Genomic DNA, 19,890 nt, shown 5'->3' with positions numbered 1-19,890 from the left:
TAACCTCAACCCTGAAGTCCCCCTAAAACCCCTTCAAACCCAAAGCCATGGTGTCCCCTCACCCCAAAGCCCCTCAGCCATGGGCTCCCCTCACCCAAAGCCCCTCAGCCATGGGCTCCCCTCACCCCAAAGCCCCTCGGCCCTACAGCCCCCTCACCCCAAAGCCCCTCAGAACCGTTCCCTGTGGGACATGAAGGGCGTGAACAGAAGAGCCAGGGGCAGATTTTAGGGGAGGATTTTAATGTGCCCCACACAGCCCGGGGGTGCCGGGAGTGGGGGATTGCTGTGGGGTGTGAGAGGGATGGGGGAGCCTCCCCTTCCAGCTGGGATCAGCCAGGAGCCCCCCAGAGATCCCAAATCTCCGGGTGTCCCACACCCAGGAAGGACGCCAGACCCCAAAGGACACCGAGAAAGAGACGTCAGAAGGATCCAAAGCCCTGAAGGGTGCCAGAGGGATCCAGAGCTTTGGCACGGGTTTGTGCTTTGCGTTTGGGTTTGGGTTGGGTTTGTGGCAGCGGTTGGGGCGCCGCACCCGGCAGAGCCCCGTCCTAGAGCTTGAGCGCTGTGACACGGGGGATGTGGAAGGGACAGGTCTCCTCTGACCCCGTGGAGCTGCAGAAGAGATGGAGAAAGCCCGAGGGATGGTCAGGGAGGGGTCCACACCCCCATCCCCATGTCTTCCCCATCCCTTTGTCCTCCTTGTCCCCGTGTCCTCCCCATCCCCTTGTCCTCCTTGCCCTTGTGTCATCCCCATCCCCTTCTCCTCCTGCCCCATGTTCCCTTCATCCTCTTCTCCTCCCTGTCCCCGTGTCCTCCCATCTCCTTATCCTCCCATCTCCTTATCCTCCCAGCCCCCTGTGTTCCCCATCCCCTTGTCCCCCCGTCCCCGTGTCCCCCCGTCCCCTCTCACATGAGGCGGTTGCGGATGGGGCGGAAGTGTTTGGTGAGTCTGACGGCGAAGATGATGCTGGGGATGAGGAAGAAGGTGCAGCAGCCCAGGCTGAACCAGAAGGCGTTCTGCAAGGAGAACCCACCGGGCTGAGCGGCGCCGGGGGGGCAGGGGCAGCCCCGGGGCTCCGGAGGGGCTCGGGGAGCCTCGGTGCTCCTGCACCTCCTCCCCGAGCCCCAAGGAGGGGGATCCTTACCCAGGGCTCAGCGATGCGGTCGCACAGGATGACCCGCCCGTTGTCCAGGGCCGTGGCGAGCGGCTGGCACGAAGCCACGTCCTCCCTCAGCTGCAACGAGACAAGGCATCAGCCCATGCCTGGCTGCTGGCGTGCATTTTGCTTGTGGGAGGGATCCATGGGGGCTCCTGGGCCCCAAAAATCCCCGCGGGGTCACGGGGAGCTCTCACCGTCTGCCCGACCCAGTTGAGGTACTGGGCGAAATAGCGCAGCTCCTTCCTGGTGAAGCAGCCGAGCTCCTGCGCAGGGGGAAGGCAGCGTGGAGGGAGAATCCCGCACTTCCCAGTCCGGATTTAACCCGCAGTTCCCCAGCCTCCATCCCCGCGTTCCACATCCCGGCTCCATCCCCGAATTCCCCATCCTGGCTCCATCCCCGCGTTCCACATCCTGGCTCCATCCCCGCACTCCCCATCCCGGCTCCAGCCTCTCTCCGGGCTAATGCAGGCTGGGAAACGAGGGCTGAAGGCTCCCTGTGCCCTCTTCTCCCTCTTTCCTCCTGGCTGCGGGGGATTCCATTCCATTCCATTCCATTCCATTCCATTCCATTCCGTTCCATTCCATTCCGTTCCGTTCCGTTCCACCCCTGCTGGTTCGCCCAGCCCCGCCTCACCTGCCGCAGGATCTGCTGGGCCTGCAGGGGCAGCCGGGCTTCCACCGAAGCCGTGGTGGCCAGCGTCCTCCTCACCCGCTCCTGGGGAAGCACAGGGAGGGCAGAGCATCCTTAGGGCCCGGAGCAGCAGGGGGGTGCCCGGGTGGGGCAGGGAGCAGCCCCAAATTGGGTCTGGGTGCCGGGCAGGGAAAGGGGGATGTGCCCTGAGCAGGGGGATTTCTGGTTTGTGACAGCAAATCTAATCCCTAAAGGAGGCCAGTTCTCCTGGCTGGCATTTTTCCTGGCTCTCCCATCACCCTGCAGCTGTATTTTTTTTGGTTTTTTTTTTTTTTTTTTTTTTTGGCAGATGGGACCCATGGAGCACCACGAGTTTTTTGGGGCAGGAAGAGACGCGTGAGTACCTTGAGGTGTGGCGCCAAGCGGGAGAGGAACTGGACGCTTTCCCCCAGCTTTGCCTGCGGGACAGGGAGGTGAGAAAGGTTCAGAAACCTCATTGCCCCCTTCAAGGGGACACCCTGCCGCCAGCCCAGCACAGACTCACCACCAAAGCCTCCTGCGACTGCACCGTGGAGTTCTGCATGTGCCACAGCGCCCTCGCCTCCGCTGCCAGCCGCCCGGCCACCGTGCTGTTCCTCTGCGGGGCACAGCGGGGTCAGCCCGGCCCCGTGGCCACCGAGGGCTCCCCCTTTGCCCGCCCCGCCGCTCACCTGCATCTTCTGCAGCCCCTCCAGGTTCCTCGCCAAACCTGGCAGGCTGGTCTGCACCACGGGGTTCTTCATCTGCAGGGAAACGGAGTCGGGGGCTGCCCAAAATGCAGCCCCACACCCTGCAGCGGGCCCGGCTCACGGCGAGCACCCCTCACCTCCTCCTGGAAGCGCCCGTAGTCCACCTCGTCCACCCCGCTGCGGGCGAAGGTCTCCAGGTCCTGCCTGCCCTCGCTGCGGAGGAGCCGCACGTCCCCCAGGTCCGCCGTGAAGTCGCCCAGGCGTTTTTGGAAGTCAGCCGTGTACTGTAGGGTCAGGCAAGGCGTTCTGCAGGGCTCCCAGTGACCCCAGTAAAGCTCCTGCGTCCCCCTGGCGCGCCCAGCAGCTCCGGCCGGAGCCGGCCCTCACCTGGGGGGTTTTCAGGTGCTCATCCAGGTCGTAGGAGCTGTCGAGCTGCAGCACCTCCCAGAGCCCCGCGCCGCTCTTGCACTCCCTGCAAGGCACAGGGGGCATTGGCAGAGTGACCCCAAAGCCGCCCTGGCGGCTCGGGGCGGCTCCTGCGGCGCTCACCGGTATGCCGAGCTGAGGTTGGAGTCCCTCCGGAGGTTGAGCTGGCGGGTGACGTTCATGGACGGAGGGAGATTCCCGGGGGTGTCGATGAACTGGGCCAAACAGGAGGAGAAACGGGGTCAGGGTAAGGCAGGGGCGCTCCCAGCAGGGATTCTGGGCGTGCTCTGCCCTCGCAGGGGTGTCCTGGGGGAGCTCATGGCAGCCTGAACTAATTTTGGGTTTATTTGGACATTCCCCACTGTGAAACGTCACCGAGTGTGTTTGGAGGGACCCGCCCGTGTGTGGCACTGCCATGGGGACAGTCCTGACGCCAGTCCCACGGCCCCAATCCCTCTCCCAGCCCCATCACCCGTCTGCCCACCCCAAGTAGCCCAGGGGTGCCCAAGGACCAGGGAACAGCAATTAGGAAGTGAATTAACAGCACAAAGGCTGTTAATCCCAGCTGATGATGCAAATCCGAGGAGCTAATCCTAAACTTAATCTTCTGGTCTAGGACTGGGCTTTTCCAGTCGGGTTTAGGGGGAGGACACAGAGCCTTTGGAGGTGTTTTGGTGCACAGAAAGAAAGATTTACAGGGCGATGGGTGGATGTGTGGCCACCCACCTTATAAATCTCCTGGTTGACCCAGTTCCTGCAAACCAGCGTCTGGATGTTGCCCCCGACCAGGAAGGTGGCGAAAACCAGGAGGATGAGGAGCCAGGAGAACAGGAAAGCCAAGCCCACGCCGCTGAAAGAGGGAGAGGAGGCGCCGCTGGTGGCTTCGCAGCCCCGAGCGGGCAGGAAGGGACCTGCCCGTCCAGCTGCAGCCCCGCGGCTCCTTCCCGAGCCCGGGCACGCCGGGCTGGGCAGGGCCCCGGCAGCGGGGTGTGCCGGCCAGCGGGAGCTGCCAGCTCCCAGGGAGGAGCAGCTTCTCCCAAAGCTGCCGGCGCAGGCGGTGGCTTCAAAAGTTTTTCCGCTGGGACCTCTCCCAGTCCCTCCCTTGGCTTTGCCTCGTTTTTTTTGGGGGGGTGTGTGAGATGGAGCAGCCCCCCAGCACGCAGAGAGGCGCTTACACCAGGAGAAACTTGGCGCCGGCTTCTCCCCGGCACTCGTAGTCGCTGGGGTCCTCCCGCTTGGAAAGCCCGTACGCCCCCAGGGCCATTCCCGTCACGTTGCAGGCGAGGATGAGGAGGATGATGGAGCACAGCACCGTGCCCGCGATCCACCTGGAGGGAAGAGCAGCAGGGCACAGCCTCGAGACGCGGGGCTGAGGCACCTGGGGCTCGGGGCCGTTCTCTGCCGCAGCCCCTGCGCCCGCCCTGCCCCCGGGCTCACCTGTAGCGCTCGAAGCGCTCCGCCTCCCGCAGGTACGGCCGGCTCCGGTGCTCCGCCTCCAGCAGCGCCTCGCTCGCCGGCCGCGTGTAGTCGGGGAGGGGGAAGCCGTCGGCGATGGACTGCACCTTCTCCGCCGTGCGGGCCAGATCGGCCCGCAGATCTGCGGGGCCAGGGCTGGGCTGCAGCGCTGGACGGTCCCTGCGCCCCACCCCGTGTCCCCAAAAGGATTCACCGCGTGGGGGATGTCCCCACTCGGTGTGGCAGCCCCACTCACCCTGGATGACCTGCGCCATCCTCTCCACGGCCAGCTCCGGGATGGAGTTGAAGGTGCCATTGCCCTGCAGGGAAAGAGGGGGTGCTGAGCAGCTCAGCTGGAGCTACCTGCGGGTACTGGACCCCCCACACTTCACCCCGACCCCCCAACCTGGCGAATCATCTCCGCAAAGTCACTTCGGGGCAGACCAGCCAGCGCCTTCAACACCTTCTCCACCGACGGCACCTTGGGGTGGAGAAAGCACCCTGTGAGCCCCGGGGCAGCGGTGTGGGGAGGTGACCAGGGGGACCAGGAGCCTGTGCCCACCTTGCCGTAGTCGGCGCCCAGCTGCAGGCCGTGAGCCCTGCCCAGGACGCTGGCGCAGGAGGTGCAGCGCGGGTCGTCGAGGAGCGCGACCACGCGGCTCCTCCGCTCCCGCAGCGCCGGCTCCAGCTCGGCCCGCGCCGCCGCCAGCGCCCGCGCCGTCCTGTGCACGATCTGTAAATGGTGCAGCGAGGTCTGTAGGTCTTAAAGAGAAAGGCCAGGGCTAGGTCACGCTGCTCCACTCAGAGCCCCGGCGAGGCTTCGGCCCCGCTGGCGGTGCCGGGGACAGCGGCGCTCCGGCCGTACCTCCGGCCCTGTCCTGCAGGTCGGCCAGCGCCGCGTAGGTCATGGCCTTGAGCTGCGCGTGGATGGAGAGCCCCACGCTCCTGCTGAGCCCTGCAAGGCACCATGGCACCGTCAGCACCGCGTCCATCCCCGGGGCAAGCTCGGGGTGCTGCCCGCGCCGTGCTTACCGCCCAGGTCGGAGATGATCTGCTTTCGGGGCACCTCGAACTTGTCCACCACCATCTGCACGCCCTGCCGGGAAAGAGGAGCAGGTCAGCCGGGGGCAGCAGCCGCCGGGAGGGGAGTCAGCCCCGCGTTGCCATTCGGAACACATTTTTAACGCAGCCACGTCATCTCCTCTTGCCTGCCAAACTATCCCTGAGGGGATCCCTGGGCCATCCCTGGCTAGCGCCCCGCGCCGGGGGCGAGGCCGCTCGGAGACCCACCTGGGGGACGTTGGCAAGGTGCTGCCGCAGCGTGCGCAGGGTGGAGGGCACGGCCCCCAGCCCCGGCTCCATCTGCCCCTTCACCCGCTGGCTGGTGACGAAGGCGCAGGTGACGCTGACCCTGCGAGGAACGAGCAGGCGGTGATGGCACAGCCCGGCAGGACGCGGTTCCCCCCGCCCGGCGCGGGTTTTGGGGGGTGATTTGTGGGACTCACAGGATGACGAGGGAGGTGAAGGACAGGCAGGTCAGCAGGCAGCGGCGGCGGCAGCCCAGCGAGCGCCGGTGGGCGCGGAGGCGGCCCCCGCAGCGCCGCCGGCTCCGGCAGTAGCAGAAGCACATCCCAGCCACGGGCACGGCCACGGTGAAGAGCAGAGCCACGGCGGCACAGACGACATAGCCCAGCTCGTACTGCACCACCTGCGCCACGGGAGAGCCTCGTCGGCACCTCTGCACCAAGCTCGGGGTGCTGCAGGTGCCCTGTGCCAGGTGGAAAACATCCCCATGGCATCCCCTGCCCCACGGCCCGGCTCACCTGCGACGTCCGCACCGAGCCGGGGTCGTTCAGGGCTGTCCTGAGCAGCTCTGCAAAAAATAAATCATGGCACAGGCAGAGGAGGCAACACCCAGTGCATCCCCAACCTTCCTGGGGCAGCAGCACCGGGACAGAGGCAGAACCCTCTTCTGAACCCCTGGGGACCCCTGGAGCTGCTCTGGGACAGAGGCAGGACCCCCTCCTCAACCCCTGGGGACCCCTGGAGCCGCTCTGGGACGCGGGGATCGCAGCCAGCAGAACGCCCGAGGTCCTGGCAGCAGTGGGATTGCTCTGCTTGAGGTGAGGAATCATTATCCAGCTCATCCTCACTTTGTATTTTTTCCCCTAGTAAACAGAGTGTTCTCCACTTGGTTCAGGATAATTTTCTAGATTATTTGTGGGGAATTTGCCATTAACTCAAAGATCCTCCCATTTTTAATCCATCCACATCCCAGGCCAGGAACGGGGATATTCACGGACTTATAACAAACATTTACTTTGGGGTGAATCCCTCTGCCATTCATTATTTATCTGTAATTTAGAGTGGCCCAGCGACAATAAATAATAATAATTAATCTAATTTCTTTGCAAACCCACTGGATCTGTCGACCCCAAAGCTCTTTCCCCCCGGCTCGGGGCTCACCTGTGGGCAGCGGGTTCTGCTGGATGAGGTCCAGGCAGCGCCGGACGAGGCCGTAGAGGGGATCGAGCGAGCTGGGCACGCGGTGCAGCGCCGGCACCCGGATCTCGGCGTGCCTGTCGGTGAAGCGCAGCACGGCACCGGGGCTGCCCGGCTGGCACTGCTGGCTGCCAGCCTCACGCAGCAGCAGCGCCCAGGCCAGCAGCAGCCCTGCCGCCCGCATGGCTCCGGGAGCGGACAGCGAGGGGCTCCGTCAGCCTGCGAGCGGGCAGAGGGGCATGGCCGGACCCGCTCCGGCTGGGCTGCTGCTCCGGGAAACCTGCCTGACGGGTCAGCAAAGCCCAGACGCTGCCGTGGCTTGTTCCCCCCACGGGCTCCCCGGGGCGGCTGCGTGGAGGCGGCTCCCAAACCATCCCAGGCCTGTTTCGCAAGCCCCGGCATCCCTGAGTCACCGCCGCGGGGTCCCCGCTGTCGAGGCCTGTCCCCAGACCCACGGCAAAGCCTCCCCGGGGTTTTGGGGAGGGGGATTGGGGGTGCTGAACCCCCTGTGCTGGGCAACACCACAGACAGCTTGGAAGGAGGGATTTGGGGTTTTGGGGTGGTAAATGAGGGGTGGCAATGCCCTCGTGTGTGGATGGGGCACCCAGGGGTCAGAATCACCCTTTGGAAAAGCATCCTGAGAGCTGGGGTAGCAACAAGGAGACAAAACCAGGAGGAGCACGTGGAGAGGGGCACCGAGCCCCAGCCGGGTGTGAGATTGAGTTCTGCAGCCTCAGCCGGCGCCTGCCCCACACCCCGAGGTGCCACGGCTCCTTCCCAGGGCCCGGATCCTCCTCGGCGGCACGGGTCGAGCGCTAATTACAGGCTGGGCTGGAAGCTCAGGAGGTTCAACCTGATCTCTGGGAGCTGGGGGAGCAGCCCCGCTGCGCCCAGACGGCCGCGGGGCACCCCGAGAGCCGCGACCCTGCTCGGCCGGGCGGTCGGACCGGCCCTTCCCCTCCGCCGGCCGCCCACGGCCCCGTCTCCCCGGCGTGGATGCTAATCCGGTGCTTCCCCTCCGCTGGAAAAGGGCTTTTCTCCCAGTTTTATTCCAGGCTCATCCCCACCACCCGCTTGGGAATGGGATGTTGGGGATGGGAAAATCCTGTCCGGCTCGGTTTGTGCCATGCCGGGTCAGGAATTCCTGGGATTTTCAGGATTTCTGTGCCCGGCAAGGGAGCCCTGGATGCCCACGCTGGTGCTGGGCAGTGATGGGGATGGCAGGGATGATTTCCCACCGTGATTTCGCATTCTCACCGTGATTTCCCAACCACAGCCTCCATTTCCCGTTCCCACGGTGATTTCCTAAGCCCAGCCTGGATTTCCCATCCTCATTCCCATTTGACTTCCATGTCCATGAGGATTTCCCATCCCCACGAGGATTTCCCATCCCACAATAGTTCCCCATCCCCATGAGGATTTCCCATCCCACCCTGACTTCCATGTCCATGATGATGATTTCCCATCCCACAATCATTTCCCATCCCACAAGGATTTCCCATCCCACAATCATTTCCCATCCCCAAGAGGATTTCCCATCCCCATTCCCATTTGACTCCCATGTCCACAATGAGATTTCCCATCCCCACCATCATTCCCCACTCCCACCATGATTTCCCTCCAGTTCGGTGCCGGTTCTGTCCCAGCTCAGTGGCCCTGGTTCGGTCCCGATTCAGTCCCAATTCGGTCCCAATTTGGTCCTGGCTCAGTGTCCCCATTTTGGTGTCCCCGGTTCGGTGGTCCTGGTTTTGTCCCTGTTCGGTCCCGGTTCTGTCCCGGTTCTGTCCCGGTTCGGTGCCGGTTCGGTGCCGGTTTGGTCCCGGTTCGGTCCCGGTTCGGTCCCGGTTCTGTCACAGCTCAGTGGCCCCGGTTCGGTCCCGGTTCGGTCCCGGTTCTGTCCCAGCTCAGTGGCCCCGGTTCTGTCCCGGTTCGGTCCCGGTTCGGTGCCGGTTCTGTCCCGGTTCAGTGGCACCACCGCTCCGTACCTGCAGTACCGCCCGTGACCGCTACGCGGCGCGCGAGCCCCAGGACGCCGCACGGGAGGCGTGGCCTCCCTGTGACGGGCGTGGCCTCACTGTGGGGGCGTGGCTATTGTCGTTCCTCCACCTCGCGTGGCGGTTGTGGAAGTGACGTCACGCGCGGGTGCCACGGCGTCACCATCATGGCGCGCAGAGGGGCCTGCCGCGTCCCGGATCGGTGAGCGCGGGGCCGCGGGCTGTGAGGGGATAGACGGTGTGAGGGAATACACGGTGTGAGGGGCTGTGGGGCCGCAGGGTGTGAGGGTCCCCAGGCCTGGGGACGCTTGAGGATCTCTGGCCAGGGTGGGAGTTGAAGGTCCCTGAGCCAGGGGGGGATTTGGGGGTCCCGGGCCTGGGGAGGTTTCAGGGGGGATTTGGGAATTCTGGGCCTGGGGGAGGTTTGAGGGTCCCCAAACCAGGGCCGTGGTTCCCAGGCTGGGATAGGCTTGAGGGTCCTCAGGACTGGGAGGAATCTGGGGGTCCCTGGGCTGGCCAGGGTTTGAGGGGTCCCCAGGACTGGGGGGATTTGGGGGTCCCTGGGCTGGACAGGGTTTGAGGGGTCCCCAGGACTGGGGGGATTCTGGTGGCTCGGGGGTCCCTGGCCGTGGGGGATTTTTCACCAGGGGGACGCTGAGGGCTCTCAGTGCTGGTGAATTCGGGGTTCCCAGGCCGGGGGGTTCTGTAGCCGGGTCTGGGGGTGTCTGGGGGGGCCGGGCCGGGGGTCCCTGCCCCGTTTGACCCCCCCTGGGCTCAGGTGGACAGCCTACACCCCGCTGGGCCGCAGGATGCCGGGCACGCGCTTCGTGGCCTTCAAGGTGCCCCTGAAGAAGGTGAGGGAGGGGCGCCGGGGGCTGGGGGCAAGCCTGGCTTGGTGGGGCTTCCTTGAGGGAATTTCTGCTCCCAAAATCCTGAGCTGGGTGTGGGAGGGCTCTGCTGCAGGGGATGGGGACAGGAGGAGAGGATTCGGGGGGATTTCCTCCTGGGAAGGGCAGGGAGGGGATGGAGCTGCTCAGGGAGGTTTGGGACGGGGACAGGAGAAGAAAAATGAGGGGATGGAGCGACATCACGGGGAATTTCTTCCTGGAAGGGCAGGGAGGTTTGGGACAGGGTCAGGAGGAGAGGAATCAGGGAAATTTCTTCCTGGGAAGGGCAGGGAGGGGATGGAGCTGCTCAGGGAGAGGAGAAGAAAAATCAGGAGGAATTTGTTTTTGGGAAGGGCAGGGAGGTGATTGAGCTGCTCAGGGAGGTTTGGGAAAGGGAGAGGAGAAGAAAAATCAGCTCCAGGATGGACGTCAGGAGGGATTTCTTCCTGGGAAGGGCAGGGAGGTTTGGGACAGGGACAAGAGAAAAAAAATCAGGGGGATTTTCTCTTGGGAAGGGCAGGGAGGTGTTGGAACAGGGACAGAAGGGAGGAATCAGGGGAATTTCCACCTAGGAAGGGCAGGGAGGGGATGGAGCTGCCCAGGGAAGTTTGGGACAGGGACAGGAGAAGAAAAATCAGCTCCAGGATGGACATCAGGAGGAATTTGTTCTTGGGAAGGGCAGCTCCAGGAGGAATTTGCTCAGGGAGAGGAGAAGAAAAATCAGCTCCAGGAGGAATTTCCTCCTGGGAAGGGCAGGGAGGTGTAATGACAGGGACAGGAGGGAGGAATCAGGGGAATTTCCTCCTAGAAAAGGCAGAGAGGTGATGGAGCTGCCCAGGGAAGTTTGGGACAGGGACAGGAGAAGAAAAATCAGCTCCAGGAGGAATTTCCTCCTGGGAAGGGCAGGGAGGGGATGGAGCTGCTCAGGGAGAGGAGAAGAAAAATCAGCTCCAGGATGGACATCAGGAGGAATTTGTTCTTGGGAAGGGCAGGGAGGTGTTGGAACAGGGACAGGAGGGAGGAATCAGGGGAATTTCCTCCTAGAAAAGGCAGAGAGGTGATGGAGCTGCCCAGGGAGGTTTGGGACAGGGACAGGAGAAGAAAAATCAGCTCCAGGAGGAATTTCCTCCTGGGAAGGGCAGGGAGGGGATGGAGCTGCCCACACTGGAGGTGGCACTCGCTGCTCTGGGCTGGGGACAGGGTGGGCACGGGGCACAGCTGGCACTGGGTGGTGCTGAGGGGCTTTGCAGCCTCAGGGATTGTGTGATTTGTGTGATTTGTGTGTTTGGGCTGAATTCCCACAGCAGAGCTGCACTGAGTGCCCAGCTGTGTTTGTCACTGTGGGAATTGTCACTCACCCTGGCAGCTCCCAGCTGAGCAGCCCCAAAGCTCTGAGCAAATCCATGAACTGGCTGATTTCAGTGTCATTTTCACCCAAACCAGCCCAGAATTCAGTGACCCCAAAATGTGATTTTCTTTTTTTTTTTTGCCTGGGTTGTTGTCTCTGCTCTCCAGAGCAGGAGCCTCTCCCCACCCCCAGGTTTTAACAACTGCTCCAAACCATCATTTCCTGCAGTGCTTTGAGCAGAACCTTCTGCCACGGCAGAGATTTTCCCCTCACGACCTCATCAGGAAGGTGCGGGAGAGGAAGGAGGAGTTGGGGCTGATCATCGACCTCACCTACACCACGCGCTACTACGGCCCCGAGGTCGGTGCCAGAACTGGGCAATTCTCCTCAAAAACAGCTCCCTGGAGAGGGGCAGGGCTGGAACCCTCTGCCAGGGCTGAGGGGAAACCTTGCAGGCCAGGAGGATGTTTCTGATCAATTCTCCACCCTCCAGATCTTCTGAGCCAGCCCAGATTTGGGGGTGGTGTTCGGGTGGGATTTGTGGGGTCTCCTGAGGGAAGAGCTCAGAGCTCAAAAGCGAGGAATTCTCCTCAAAAACAGCTCCCTGGAGAGGGACAGGGCTGGAATTCCTCTGCCAGGGCTGAGCTGAAACCTTGCAGGCCAGTTGGGTTTTTCTGATCAATTCTCCAACCTCCAGATCTTCTTGGATCCAGCCCAGATTTGGGGTGATGTTCGGGTGGGGTTTGTGGGTTCTGCTGAGGGAAGAGCTCAAAACTGGGCAATTCTCCTCAAAAACAACACCCTGGAGAGGGGCAGACCTGGAATCCTCTGCCAGGGCTGAGGGGAAACCTTGCAGGCCAGGGATCAACTCTTCAAGTGATGTTCAGGTGGGATTTGTGGGGTCTCCTGAGGGAAGAGCTCAGAGCTCAAACCTGGGGAATTCTCCTCAAAAACAACACCCTGGAGAGGGGCAGACCTGGAATCCTCTGCCAGGGCTGAGGGGAAACCTTGCAGGCCAGGGATCAACTCTTCAACCCCCAAATCCTCTGAGCCAGCCCAAATTTGGGGATGTCATTGTGGTGGGGTTTGTGGGTTCTCCCAAGGGAAGAGCTCAAAAGTGGGGAATTCTCCTCAAAAACAACACCCTGGCTGTTCCCTGATTTTTTGTTAGAGTTAAAAATCAGACAGACTGGGTTTTTTGAGTAGAATAGCTGAATCTTTACAGTAGATTTTGTATTTTTTGTATTTTTATATGGTATCAGAAGGTGCTGTACTGGAATTTTATAGGTTAGTGAATCATTGTAAGGTGGTTGGTGATGGCTGGTGTCCATGTCTGTTAAATTGTTTTATTTTCAGAAAGAAATTAGGTATGTGTATAATTAGATATATAAATATTTATTAGATATATTTATAATTAGGCATATTTATTAGGTACATATGTATTTATTAGATATATTTATAATTAGGTATATTTATTAGGTAAATGTATAGGTATATTTATTAGGTATGTATATATTTATTAGGTATATTTATAATTAGGTATATTTATTTAATTTAGGTATACTTATATTTTTTCTTTATGGACTGGTTTGAATTTAATAGGTTAATAAATAATTGAATTTTAATTGATTGGTTGGTGATGGCTCGTGTCAAATTATTTTCTTTTTGGGTATGTTTATAATTTTTTATTTAAAATATATTAAAATATATATTTATATAATTTTTAATATATATTTTGCCTTTATGGACTCTTCACAGGCCAGATTTTTTATTTTTGCAGGTGTAGCCTGTTTTCTCACAAAACCAGGTTGTTAAAACCCAGATTGATATGTAAACTGATTCTTATAAACAGAACTTTTCTTACCTAAAACTGCAGCTGCTCTTTAGGGTTTGGTGAGAAAACTCACTTTTTGTGGTTTATTACCTGTGATTCTTTAATTAATAAGAATTTCTTTGTGAGGAAAACTGTTTTTTTCTGCTTTATTCCTTTGTGATTGTGTAATTAATAAGAGTTTTTGTGTGAGGAAAACTCACCTTTTTCTGGTTTACTGCCTGTGATTCTTTAATTAATAAGAATTTTTGTGTGAGGAAAACTGCTTTTTTTTCTGTTTTTTTACCTGTTACTGTATAATTAATCAGGATTTCTGTGCTTTTTCTGGAAATTCCTGCCTTTTTTCCCCCAGGAGCTGCCCCCCACGCTGTGCTACTCAAAGATCCTGACCATGGGCCACGAGATCCCCAGCACAAAAACCTTCCTGAAGTTCAGCTGCCTGGTGAGAGACTTCCTGATGGCCAACAAAGACAACGGTGAGCCTGGGGTCCCTTCCTGGCCCAGCAGGGATTCCTTTCCCTCCTCTTGGCCTGGGAATATCCAGGCAATAAATTGGATTTTCCTGGGCAGGGATGGAGGCAGAGCTCCCCTGGATTTTGGGGGTTTTTGAACTCACCTGGGTGGGCTCTGAGGTCCCTCCCAGCCCAGAGCACTGCAGGGTTCTGTGTGACTCGAGCCTTGATTGGGTTTGAGCTCTGGCACGGAGCAGATGAGCCACAATTAACGAGCTGAGCGCTAATTAGGGCTGTGGTTATTGCACCGTGCTGGGGGGTGGGGCAGAGGGGCTCCTTCTGGGGACATTTGGGACATTTGGGAGGGGAAGCAGCTCAGGGTGCCCTGTGTGTGTTGCAGATAAACTCATCGGGGTGCACTGCACACATGGCCTGAACAGGACTGGCTACCTGGTCTGCAGGTGAGTGCTGCTGGCCCACGGGCTCCCTGGGGGCACTCAGGTGAGTCCTTGGCCAGAGGGGATCAGTGGTGGCACTTCTAGGTCAGTTCTTGGCCAGAGGGCTCCCTGGTGGCAATTCCAGGTCAGTCCTTGCCCACAGGCTCCCTGGTGGCACTTCAGGTGAGTTCTTGCCCAGAGGGCTCAGTGGTGGCACTTTTAGATCACTTCTCCTTGCCCAGATGGGTTCAGTAGTGGCACTTCCAGGTCAGTTCTCCTGGTGGCACTTCCAGGTCACTTCCTGTGACAGTTCCAGGTGAGTTCTCCTTGCCCAGAGGGCTCAGTGGTGGCACTTAGAGGTGAGATATCCTGGTGGCAATTCCAGGTCACTTCTCCTTGTGGCAATTCCAGGTGAGCTCTCCTGGTGGCACTTCCAGGTGAGTTCTACTTGCCCAGAGGGATCAGTGGTGGCACTGCTAGGTCAGTTCTTGGCCAGAGGGCTCCCTGGTGGCAATTCCAGGTCAGTCCTTGCCCACAGGCTCCCTGGTGGCAATTCCAGGTCAGTTCTTGGCCAGAGGGCTCAGTGGTGGCACTTTTAGATCACTTCTCCTTGCCCAGATGGGTTCAGTAGTGGCACTTCCAGGTCAGTTCTCCTGGTGGCACTTCCAGGTCACTTCCTGTGACAGTTCCAGGTGAGTTCTGCTTGCCCAGAGGGCTCAGTGGTGGCACTTAGAGGTGAGATATCCTGGTGGCAATTCCAGGTCAGTTCTCCTTGCCCAGAGGGGCTCAGTGGTGACAATTCCAGGTCACTTCTCCTGGTGGCAATTCCAGGTCACTCCCTGTGACAATTCCAGGTGAGTTCTCCGTGCCCAGATGGGTTCAGTGGTGGCACTTCCAGGTGAGATATCCTGGTGGCAATTCCAGGTCACTTTTCCGTGCCCAGGTGGGCTCAGTGGTGACAATTCCAGCTCAGTTCTCCTGGTGGCACTTCCAGGTCACTCCCTGTGGCAGTTCCAGGTGAGTTCTTGCCCAGAGGGGCTCAGTGGTGGCAATTCCAGGTCAGTTCTCCTGGTGGCACTTCCAGGTCACTCCCTGTGACAGTTCCAGGTGAGTTCTTGCCCAGAGAGCTCAGTGGTGACAATTCCAGCTCAGTTCTCCTGGTGGCACTTCCAGGTCACTCCCTGTGACAGGTCCAGGTGAGTTCTTGCCCAGGTGGGCTCAGTGGTGGCACTGCAGGAGGAAAGCAGAGTGGAGTGATTCCTGTGACCCCAAACTTCCAAGGATTCACAGCTTTCCTTAGGGGGCATTTTTCATCCCAAAATCCATCAGTAAATGCTGCTTTTCCATAAATAAAAGCTTTAAAACTCCCCAGTCTTTTCCTTCTGTTTGCATCATCACCAACCCATCAGTGTTTTCATAATTAATTGTTTAATTAGAGATGTTCTGCTGCTCTTTCAGGTACCTGATTGATGTTGAAGGCATGGAGCCAAATGCTGCCATAGAGTGTGAGCATCCTGTGGGGTGGGCAGTGTTCAGGGAGGGAAGGGCAGATTTTGGGAGGAAACTTTTTAAAAAAGTGTTTTAAAAAAGCTTGAAGAGGCTTTTCTTTTTATTTGGGAAAAGGTTATTTTTTTGGAGAAAAGTGGGAAAAATAGTTTATTTAACAATGTGTTTCTAAGTGTGAAAGATTAATAATTTTAAACAATAAAACTTTCTGTTGTTTTCAAGAGAAATTCAATTAAATTTAGAAACTTTTTCGTGGATTGTAGTTAGGTTTGCTTAGTTTTTTATTAGTATTTTGGTGTTGGAATGCAGTGGTTCAGGCTCTGGTGGGTTGTAGGTGCTTTTTTTGGGTTTTTAGTTCAGAGTAGGTTTGAAGAACAAGAAAAATTATAGTTCAGGAAACTTTTTTTTTTTTTTTGGTTTAGTTAGCTAAAAGCTAAGTGAAAAGTGGAGTTTTTGGGTGGTTTCAGTTGCTCTGGGGTAACCCTGTCTGTCCCCAGTGTTCAACACGTCCCGAGGGCACCGCATAGAGAGAGCCAACTACATCAAGGACCTGCAGAGGAGAGCCCAGAGGTGAGCCTGCCTGCTCCAGCAGCAGCTCCTGAGCCTCGGGGGGCTCCAGCTGGGCCTGGGGGGACGCCCAGCCCAGGGGGCATGGTTAAAGCTCACAGAGGGCAGGGTTAGCTGGGCTCTGGGGGAGAAATCCCCCCCTGTGAGGGGGGCGAGGGGCTGGGGTGGAATTCCCAGGATATTGCAGGAATTGCCAGGAAATCTGGGGCTGCTCCATCCCTGGGAGTGTGCAGGGAGCAGCCTGGGCTAGGGGAAGGTGTCCTTGGGTGGGATTTAAGGTCCTTTCCAACCCAAACCATTCTGGGGTTGGAGGTGGATGGAAAACCCCCCAGGTCTCCTTCCAGGGTGTGGGAGGAGCCGATGGGATCGCTCAGCGGGTGAAAAACTCCCTTGTTCCAGTGAAAACATCTGGAATTCTCTTTCAAATTCCCTCCAAAAGCAGCTGTGAGCTGAAGAATCCGGGCTCAGATCTCAGGAAGCAGGGCAGTGGCCCAGGCAAGCCCCAGGAGCACCCCCAGCCCCCCCTGGCAGTGCCCAGGTAGGTGTTTGCCCCCTCCCCTGGCCCAAGGAGCTGCTCCCTCCCTCTGGGAACAATCCCAGCTGGGTTTTTCCAGGCTGCAGCTCCCCCAGGGCTTTGCCTCTCTGAAAGTTCAGGGCCAAAATGCCAACAGTGAGGCTCTTGTGCCTGGGGCACCCCCAGGACTGTTCCCAGCTGGGAATTCCCAGGAATGGAGTGCCAGGAGCCTCCCCCAGCTGGGAGCTGAGCTCTGGCACCTCCTGCCTGGGGGGGAGCTCCCAGAGCATCTCCAGGACAAGTTTGGGAGCCACTGCCAGCTTTGGGCACAGCTGTGGCTCCTTCCCCTCCTCCCCAGTTCCTGATGGAAATTGAGAATCAGGAAATTCCTGATGGAAATTGAAAAAAAAAAAAAAAAATCCATGATGGAAATTGAAAAAAAAAATCCATGATGGAAATTGAAAAAAAAATCCATGATGGAAATTGAAAAAAATCCATGATGGAAATTGAAAAAAAAATCCATGATGGAAATTGAAAAAAAAATCCATGATGGAAATTGAAAAAAATCCATGATGGAAATTGAAAAAAAAAATCCATGATGGAAATTGAAAAAAAAATCCATGATGGAAATTGAAAAAAATCCTTGATGGAAATTGAAAATCCCTGATGGAAATGGAAAAAATTCCTGATGGAAATTGAAAGTTCCCAATGAATTTGAAATTGAAATTCCTCCTGAAATTTCCTCCAGAAATCAGGAGTGAGCCTCTCTGGGAGTTCAGGCTGCAGGAAAGGCTCTGGGCGCTCCCCCAGCCCTTTTTGGGGTGCTGATCCCCAATTTCCCTGCAGGAAAGGCTCTGGGTGCTCCCCCAGCCCTTTTTGGAGTGCTGATCCCCATTTTCCCTGCAGGAGCAGCAGCAGTGCCAGGCAGAGGCAGGGACAGCAGAAAAAGCTGGAGCATCAGGAACAGAATCATGTGGAGACAGAGCATCTGGAACAGAGGAAACACAAAAAGCTGGAGCATCAGGAACAGAATCATGTGGAGATGGAGCATCTGGAACAGAGGAAACACAAAAAGCTGGAGCATCAGGAGCAGAGGAAGAAGAAAAAGCAGAATCCTCTGGAGACAGAACATCTGGAGGAAAGGAAGCAGAAGAAGCAGAGGCAGCAGGATCATGTGGAGATGGAGCAGCTGGAGCAGAGGCAGCAGAAAAAGCTGGAACATCAGGAGAAGAATCATCTAGAGATGGAGCAGCAGCAGCAAAGGAAGCAGAAGAAGCTGAAATATCTGGAGCAGAATCATCTGGAGCAGAGGAAGCAGAAAAAGCAGAATCATCAGGAACAGAATCAGCTGGAGCAGAGGAAGCAGGAAAAGTTTGAGCAGAGGAAGCAGAAAAAACTGGAGCATCTGGAGCAGGAACATCTGGAAATGGAGCAGCAGGAGCAGAGGAAGCAGAAAAAGCTGAAACGTCTGGAACAGAATAATCTGGAGACAGAGCATCTGGAGCAGAAGAAGCAGAAAAAGCTGGAACATCTGGAGCAGAATAATCTGGAGCAAAATCACCTGGAGCAGAGGAAGCAGAAAAAACTGGAGCAGCAGGAGCAGAGGAAGCAGAATCATCAGGAGCAGAATCACCTGGAAATAGAGCAGCAGGAGCAGAGGAAGCAGAAAAAACTGGGACATCTGGAGCAGAAGAAGCAGAAAAAGCAGAATCATCTGGAGGAGAGGAAGCAGGAAAAGCTGGAACATCAGGAACAGAATCATCTGGAAATAGAGCAGCAGGAGCAGAGGAAGCAGAAAAAACTGGAGCTTCAGGAGCAGAATCATCCGGAGGAGAGGAAGCAGAAGAAACAGAAACATCTGGAGCAGGAAAAGCAGAATTATCTGGAGATGGAACATCAGGAGCAGAGGAAGCAGAAAAAGCTGAAACATCTGGAGCTGGAGCATCTGGAGACAGAGCATCAGGAGCAGAGGAAGCAGAAGAAACAGAAACATCTGGAGCAGGAAAAGCAGAATCATCTGGAGCAGAATAATCTGGAAATGGAACATCAGGAACAGAAAAAACAGAAGAAACAGAAACATCTGGAGCAGGAAAAGCAGAATCATCTGGAGCAGAATCATCTGGAAATAGAGCAGCGGGAGAAGAGGAAACAGAAGAAACAGAAACATCTGGAGCAGGATCAGCAGAATCATCTGGAGATGGAACATCAGGAACAGAAAAAACAGAAGAAACAGAAACATCTGGAGCAGGAAAAGCAGAATCATCTGGAGCAGAATCATGTGGAAATAGAGCATCAGGAGCAGAGGAAGCAGAAAAAGCTGAAACATCAGGAACAGAAAAAACAGAAGAAACAGAAACATCTGGAGCAGGAAAAGCAGAATCATCTGGAGCAGAATAATCTGGAAATGGAACATCAGGAACAGAAAAAACAGAAGAAACAGAAACATGTGGAGCAGGAAAAGCAGAATCATCTGGAGCAGAATCATGTGGAAATAGAGCAGCAGGAGCAGAGGAAGCAGAAAAAGCTGAAACATCAGGAACAGAATCCTGTGGAGCAGAGGCAGCAGAAGAAGCAGAAACATCTGGAGCTGGAACATCAGGAGCAGAGGCAGCAGAAGAAGCAGAAACATCTGGAGCTGGAACATCAGGAGCAGAGGCAGCAGAAGAAGCAGAAACATCTGGAGCTGGAACATCAGGAGCAGAAGCACCTGGAGCAGAGCTGCCAGGAGCAGGGGGCCCTGGAGCTGCCCCCCAGGAACTGCTGCCTCTCCCCACCCCCCAAGAAGAAGAAGAAGCAGCAGCAGGAGCTGTTCCCCCCCAGGAAACCCCAGCAGGACACGTCCTGACCAGGAGAACCCTGCAGGGAGCAGCAGGAGCTGCCCAGCAGCTGGACAGGGCTTCAATCTGATTTTTAATCTGATTTTTCATCTGGTTTTTCATCTGGTTTTTCTCACTGCCCACAGCTCTGGTGCTTTTCCACCAGGAGAACCCTGCAGGGAGCAGCAGGAGCTGCCAGGCAGCAGGTTTTTAAGAAATCAGGGCTGGTTTGAATCTGGTTTTTCTCCCAGCTCTGGTGCTTTTACAGGAATTTTTAATTCTGGTGCTTTTACAGGGATTTTTAACTCCGGGGATGCTGAATAACCCCACAGGAACACCCTCAGCTGGCCCTGGGCCTGCAACAAAACCGGCTTTTGTTGATCTCCTCAGGGCACAGCGAGGAAAGGACTGGCCTTGCAAACTGCGATTTTTATCCTTTTTTACCCGTTTTTGCTATTGGGTAAAATCAGAGACGTTTTTTACCCGAGTAAAAAATTTCTACTTTTGCTAAAGTAAATTTCCACGCTGTGCAAACTCCAGCCTGGCTGCGGAGCAGTGATTCCCGCGAGGGGCCCGCGCTGCGGGGGGGTCGGGCCCGGTTTTGGGGTGAGAACGGCCGGGTTTGGGCTGGGCGGA

General features: G+C 57.0%; 2 protein-coding genes across 12 annotated transcripts; one reads left to right on the top strand and one right to left on the bottom strand.

Annotated features, from left to right (window-relative positions):
• Positions 1 to 548: 548 nt before the first annotated feature.
• Positions 549 to 7,304, bottom strand: PROM2 (prominin 2). The gene is made up of 22 exons (XM_041471196.1): positions 7,192 to 7,304; positions 6,867 to 7,030; positions 5,906 to 6,218; positions 5,691 to 5,811; positions 5,433 to 5,496; positions 5,266 to 5,355; positions 4,807 to 5,162; positions 4,657 to 4,720; positions 4,383 to 4,542; positions 4,121 to 4,273; positions 3,672 to 3,795; positions 3,069 to 3,160; positions 2,907 to 2,991; positions 2,657 to 2,803; positions 2,502 to 2,573; positions 2,336 to 2,428; positions 2,196 to 2,249; positions 1,795 to 1,875; positions 1,355 to 1,423; positions 1,146 to 1,235; positions 911 to 1,017; positions 549 to 612 (listed from the first exon to the last, which is right to left on the bottom strand). Exons 1-22 carry the CDS (start codon positions 7,302 to 7,304, stop codon positions 549 to 551), a joined length of 2,676 nt encoding a protein of 891 aa, XP_041327130.1.
• Positions 7,305 to 9,003: 1,699 nt separating this feature from the next.
• Positions 9,004 to 19,793, top strand: DUSP11 (dual specificity phosphatase 11). 11 transcript variants are annotated; one of them, XM_041471156.1, is made up of 11 exons: positions 9,004 to 9,098; positions 9,675 to 9,750; positions 11,360 to 11,491; positions 13,315 to 13,438; positions 13,815 to 13,875; positions 15,310 to 15,356; positions 15,855 to 15,927; positions 16,364 to 16,462; positions 17,345 to 18,226; positions 18,275 to 18,762; positions 18,970 to 19,793. In XM_041471156.1, exons 1-11 carry the CDS (start codon positions 9,064 to 9,066, stop codon positions 19,281 to 19,283), a joined length of 2,331 nt encoding a protein of 776 aa, XP_041327090.1. In that variant the 5' UTR covers positions 9,004 to 9,063; the 3' UTR covers positions 19,284 to 19,793. The 11 variants fall into 11 exon arrangements, with proteins under 11 accessions (XP_041327090.1, XP_041327093.1, XP_041327092.1 ...); XM_041471159.1 differs by having other exon boundaries at positions 17,345 to 18,274; positions 18,347 to 18,762; XM_041471158.1 differs by having other exon boundaries at positions 17,345 to 18,642; positions 18,850 to 18,997; positions 19,046 to 19,793.
• The last annotated feature ends 97 nt before the right edge of the window (positions 19,794 to 19,890 follow it).

This window comes from Pyrgilauda ruficollis, unplaced genomic scaffold (assembly GCF_017590135.1).
Source record: "Pyrgilauda ruficollis isolate IOZ18807 unplaced genomic scaffold, ASM1759013v1 scaffold258, whole genome shotgun sequence".
Classification (NCBI taxonomy): domain Eukaryota; kingdom Metazoa; phylum Chordata; class Aves; order Passeriformes; family Passeridae; genus Pyrgilauda; species Pyrgilauda ruficollis.
Note: the sequence above shows the minus strand (reverse complement) of the source record. Positions and strands in the feature narration are given on the sequence as shown.

Coding starts and splice junctions, on each gene's coding strand:
- DUSP11 (XM_041471151.1), top strand. CDS start 9,064: ATGGCGCGCAGAGGGGCCTGCCGCGTCCCGGATCG. Junction 11,492..13,314: donor CGCGCTACTACGGCCCCGAG/GTCGGTGCCAGA, acceptor TTTTTCCCCCAG/GAGCTGCCCCCCACGCTGTG. Junction 16,463..17,344: donor CCCCCCCTGGCAGTGCCCAG/GTAGGTGTTTGC, acceptor TTTTCCCTGCAG/GAGCAGCAGCAGTGCCAGGC.
- PROM2 (XM_041471196.1), bottom strand. CDS start 7,304: ATGCCGGGGCTTGCGAAACAGGCCTGGGATGGTTTGGGAGCCGCCTCC. Junction 6,219..6,866: donor GCAGAACCCGCTGCCCACAG/GTGAGCCCCGAG, acceptor GTCGCAGGTGAG/CCGGGCCGTGGGGCAGGGGA. Junction 1,018..1,145: donor ACCGCATCGCTGAGCCCTGG/GTAAGGATCCCC, acceptor TTCTCCTTGCAG/AACGCCTTCTGGTTCAGCCT.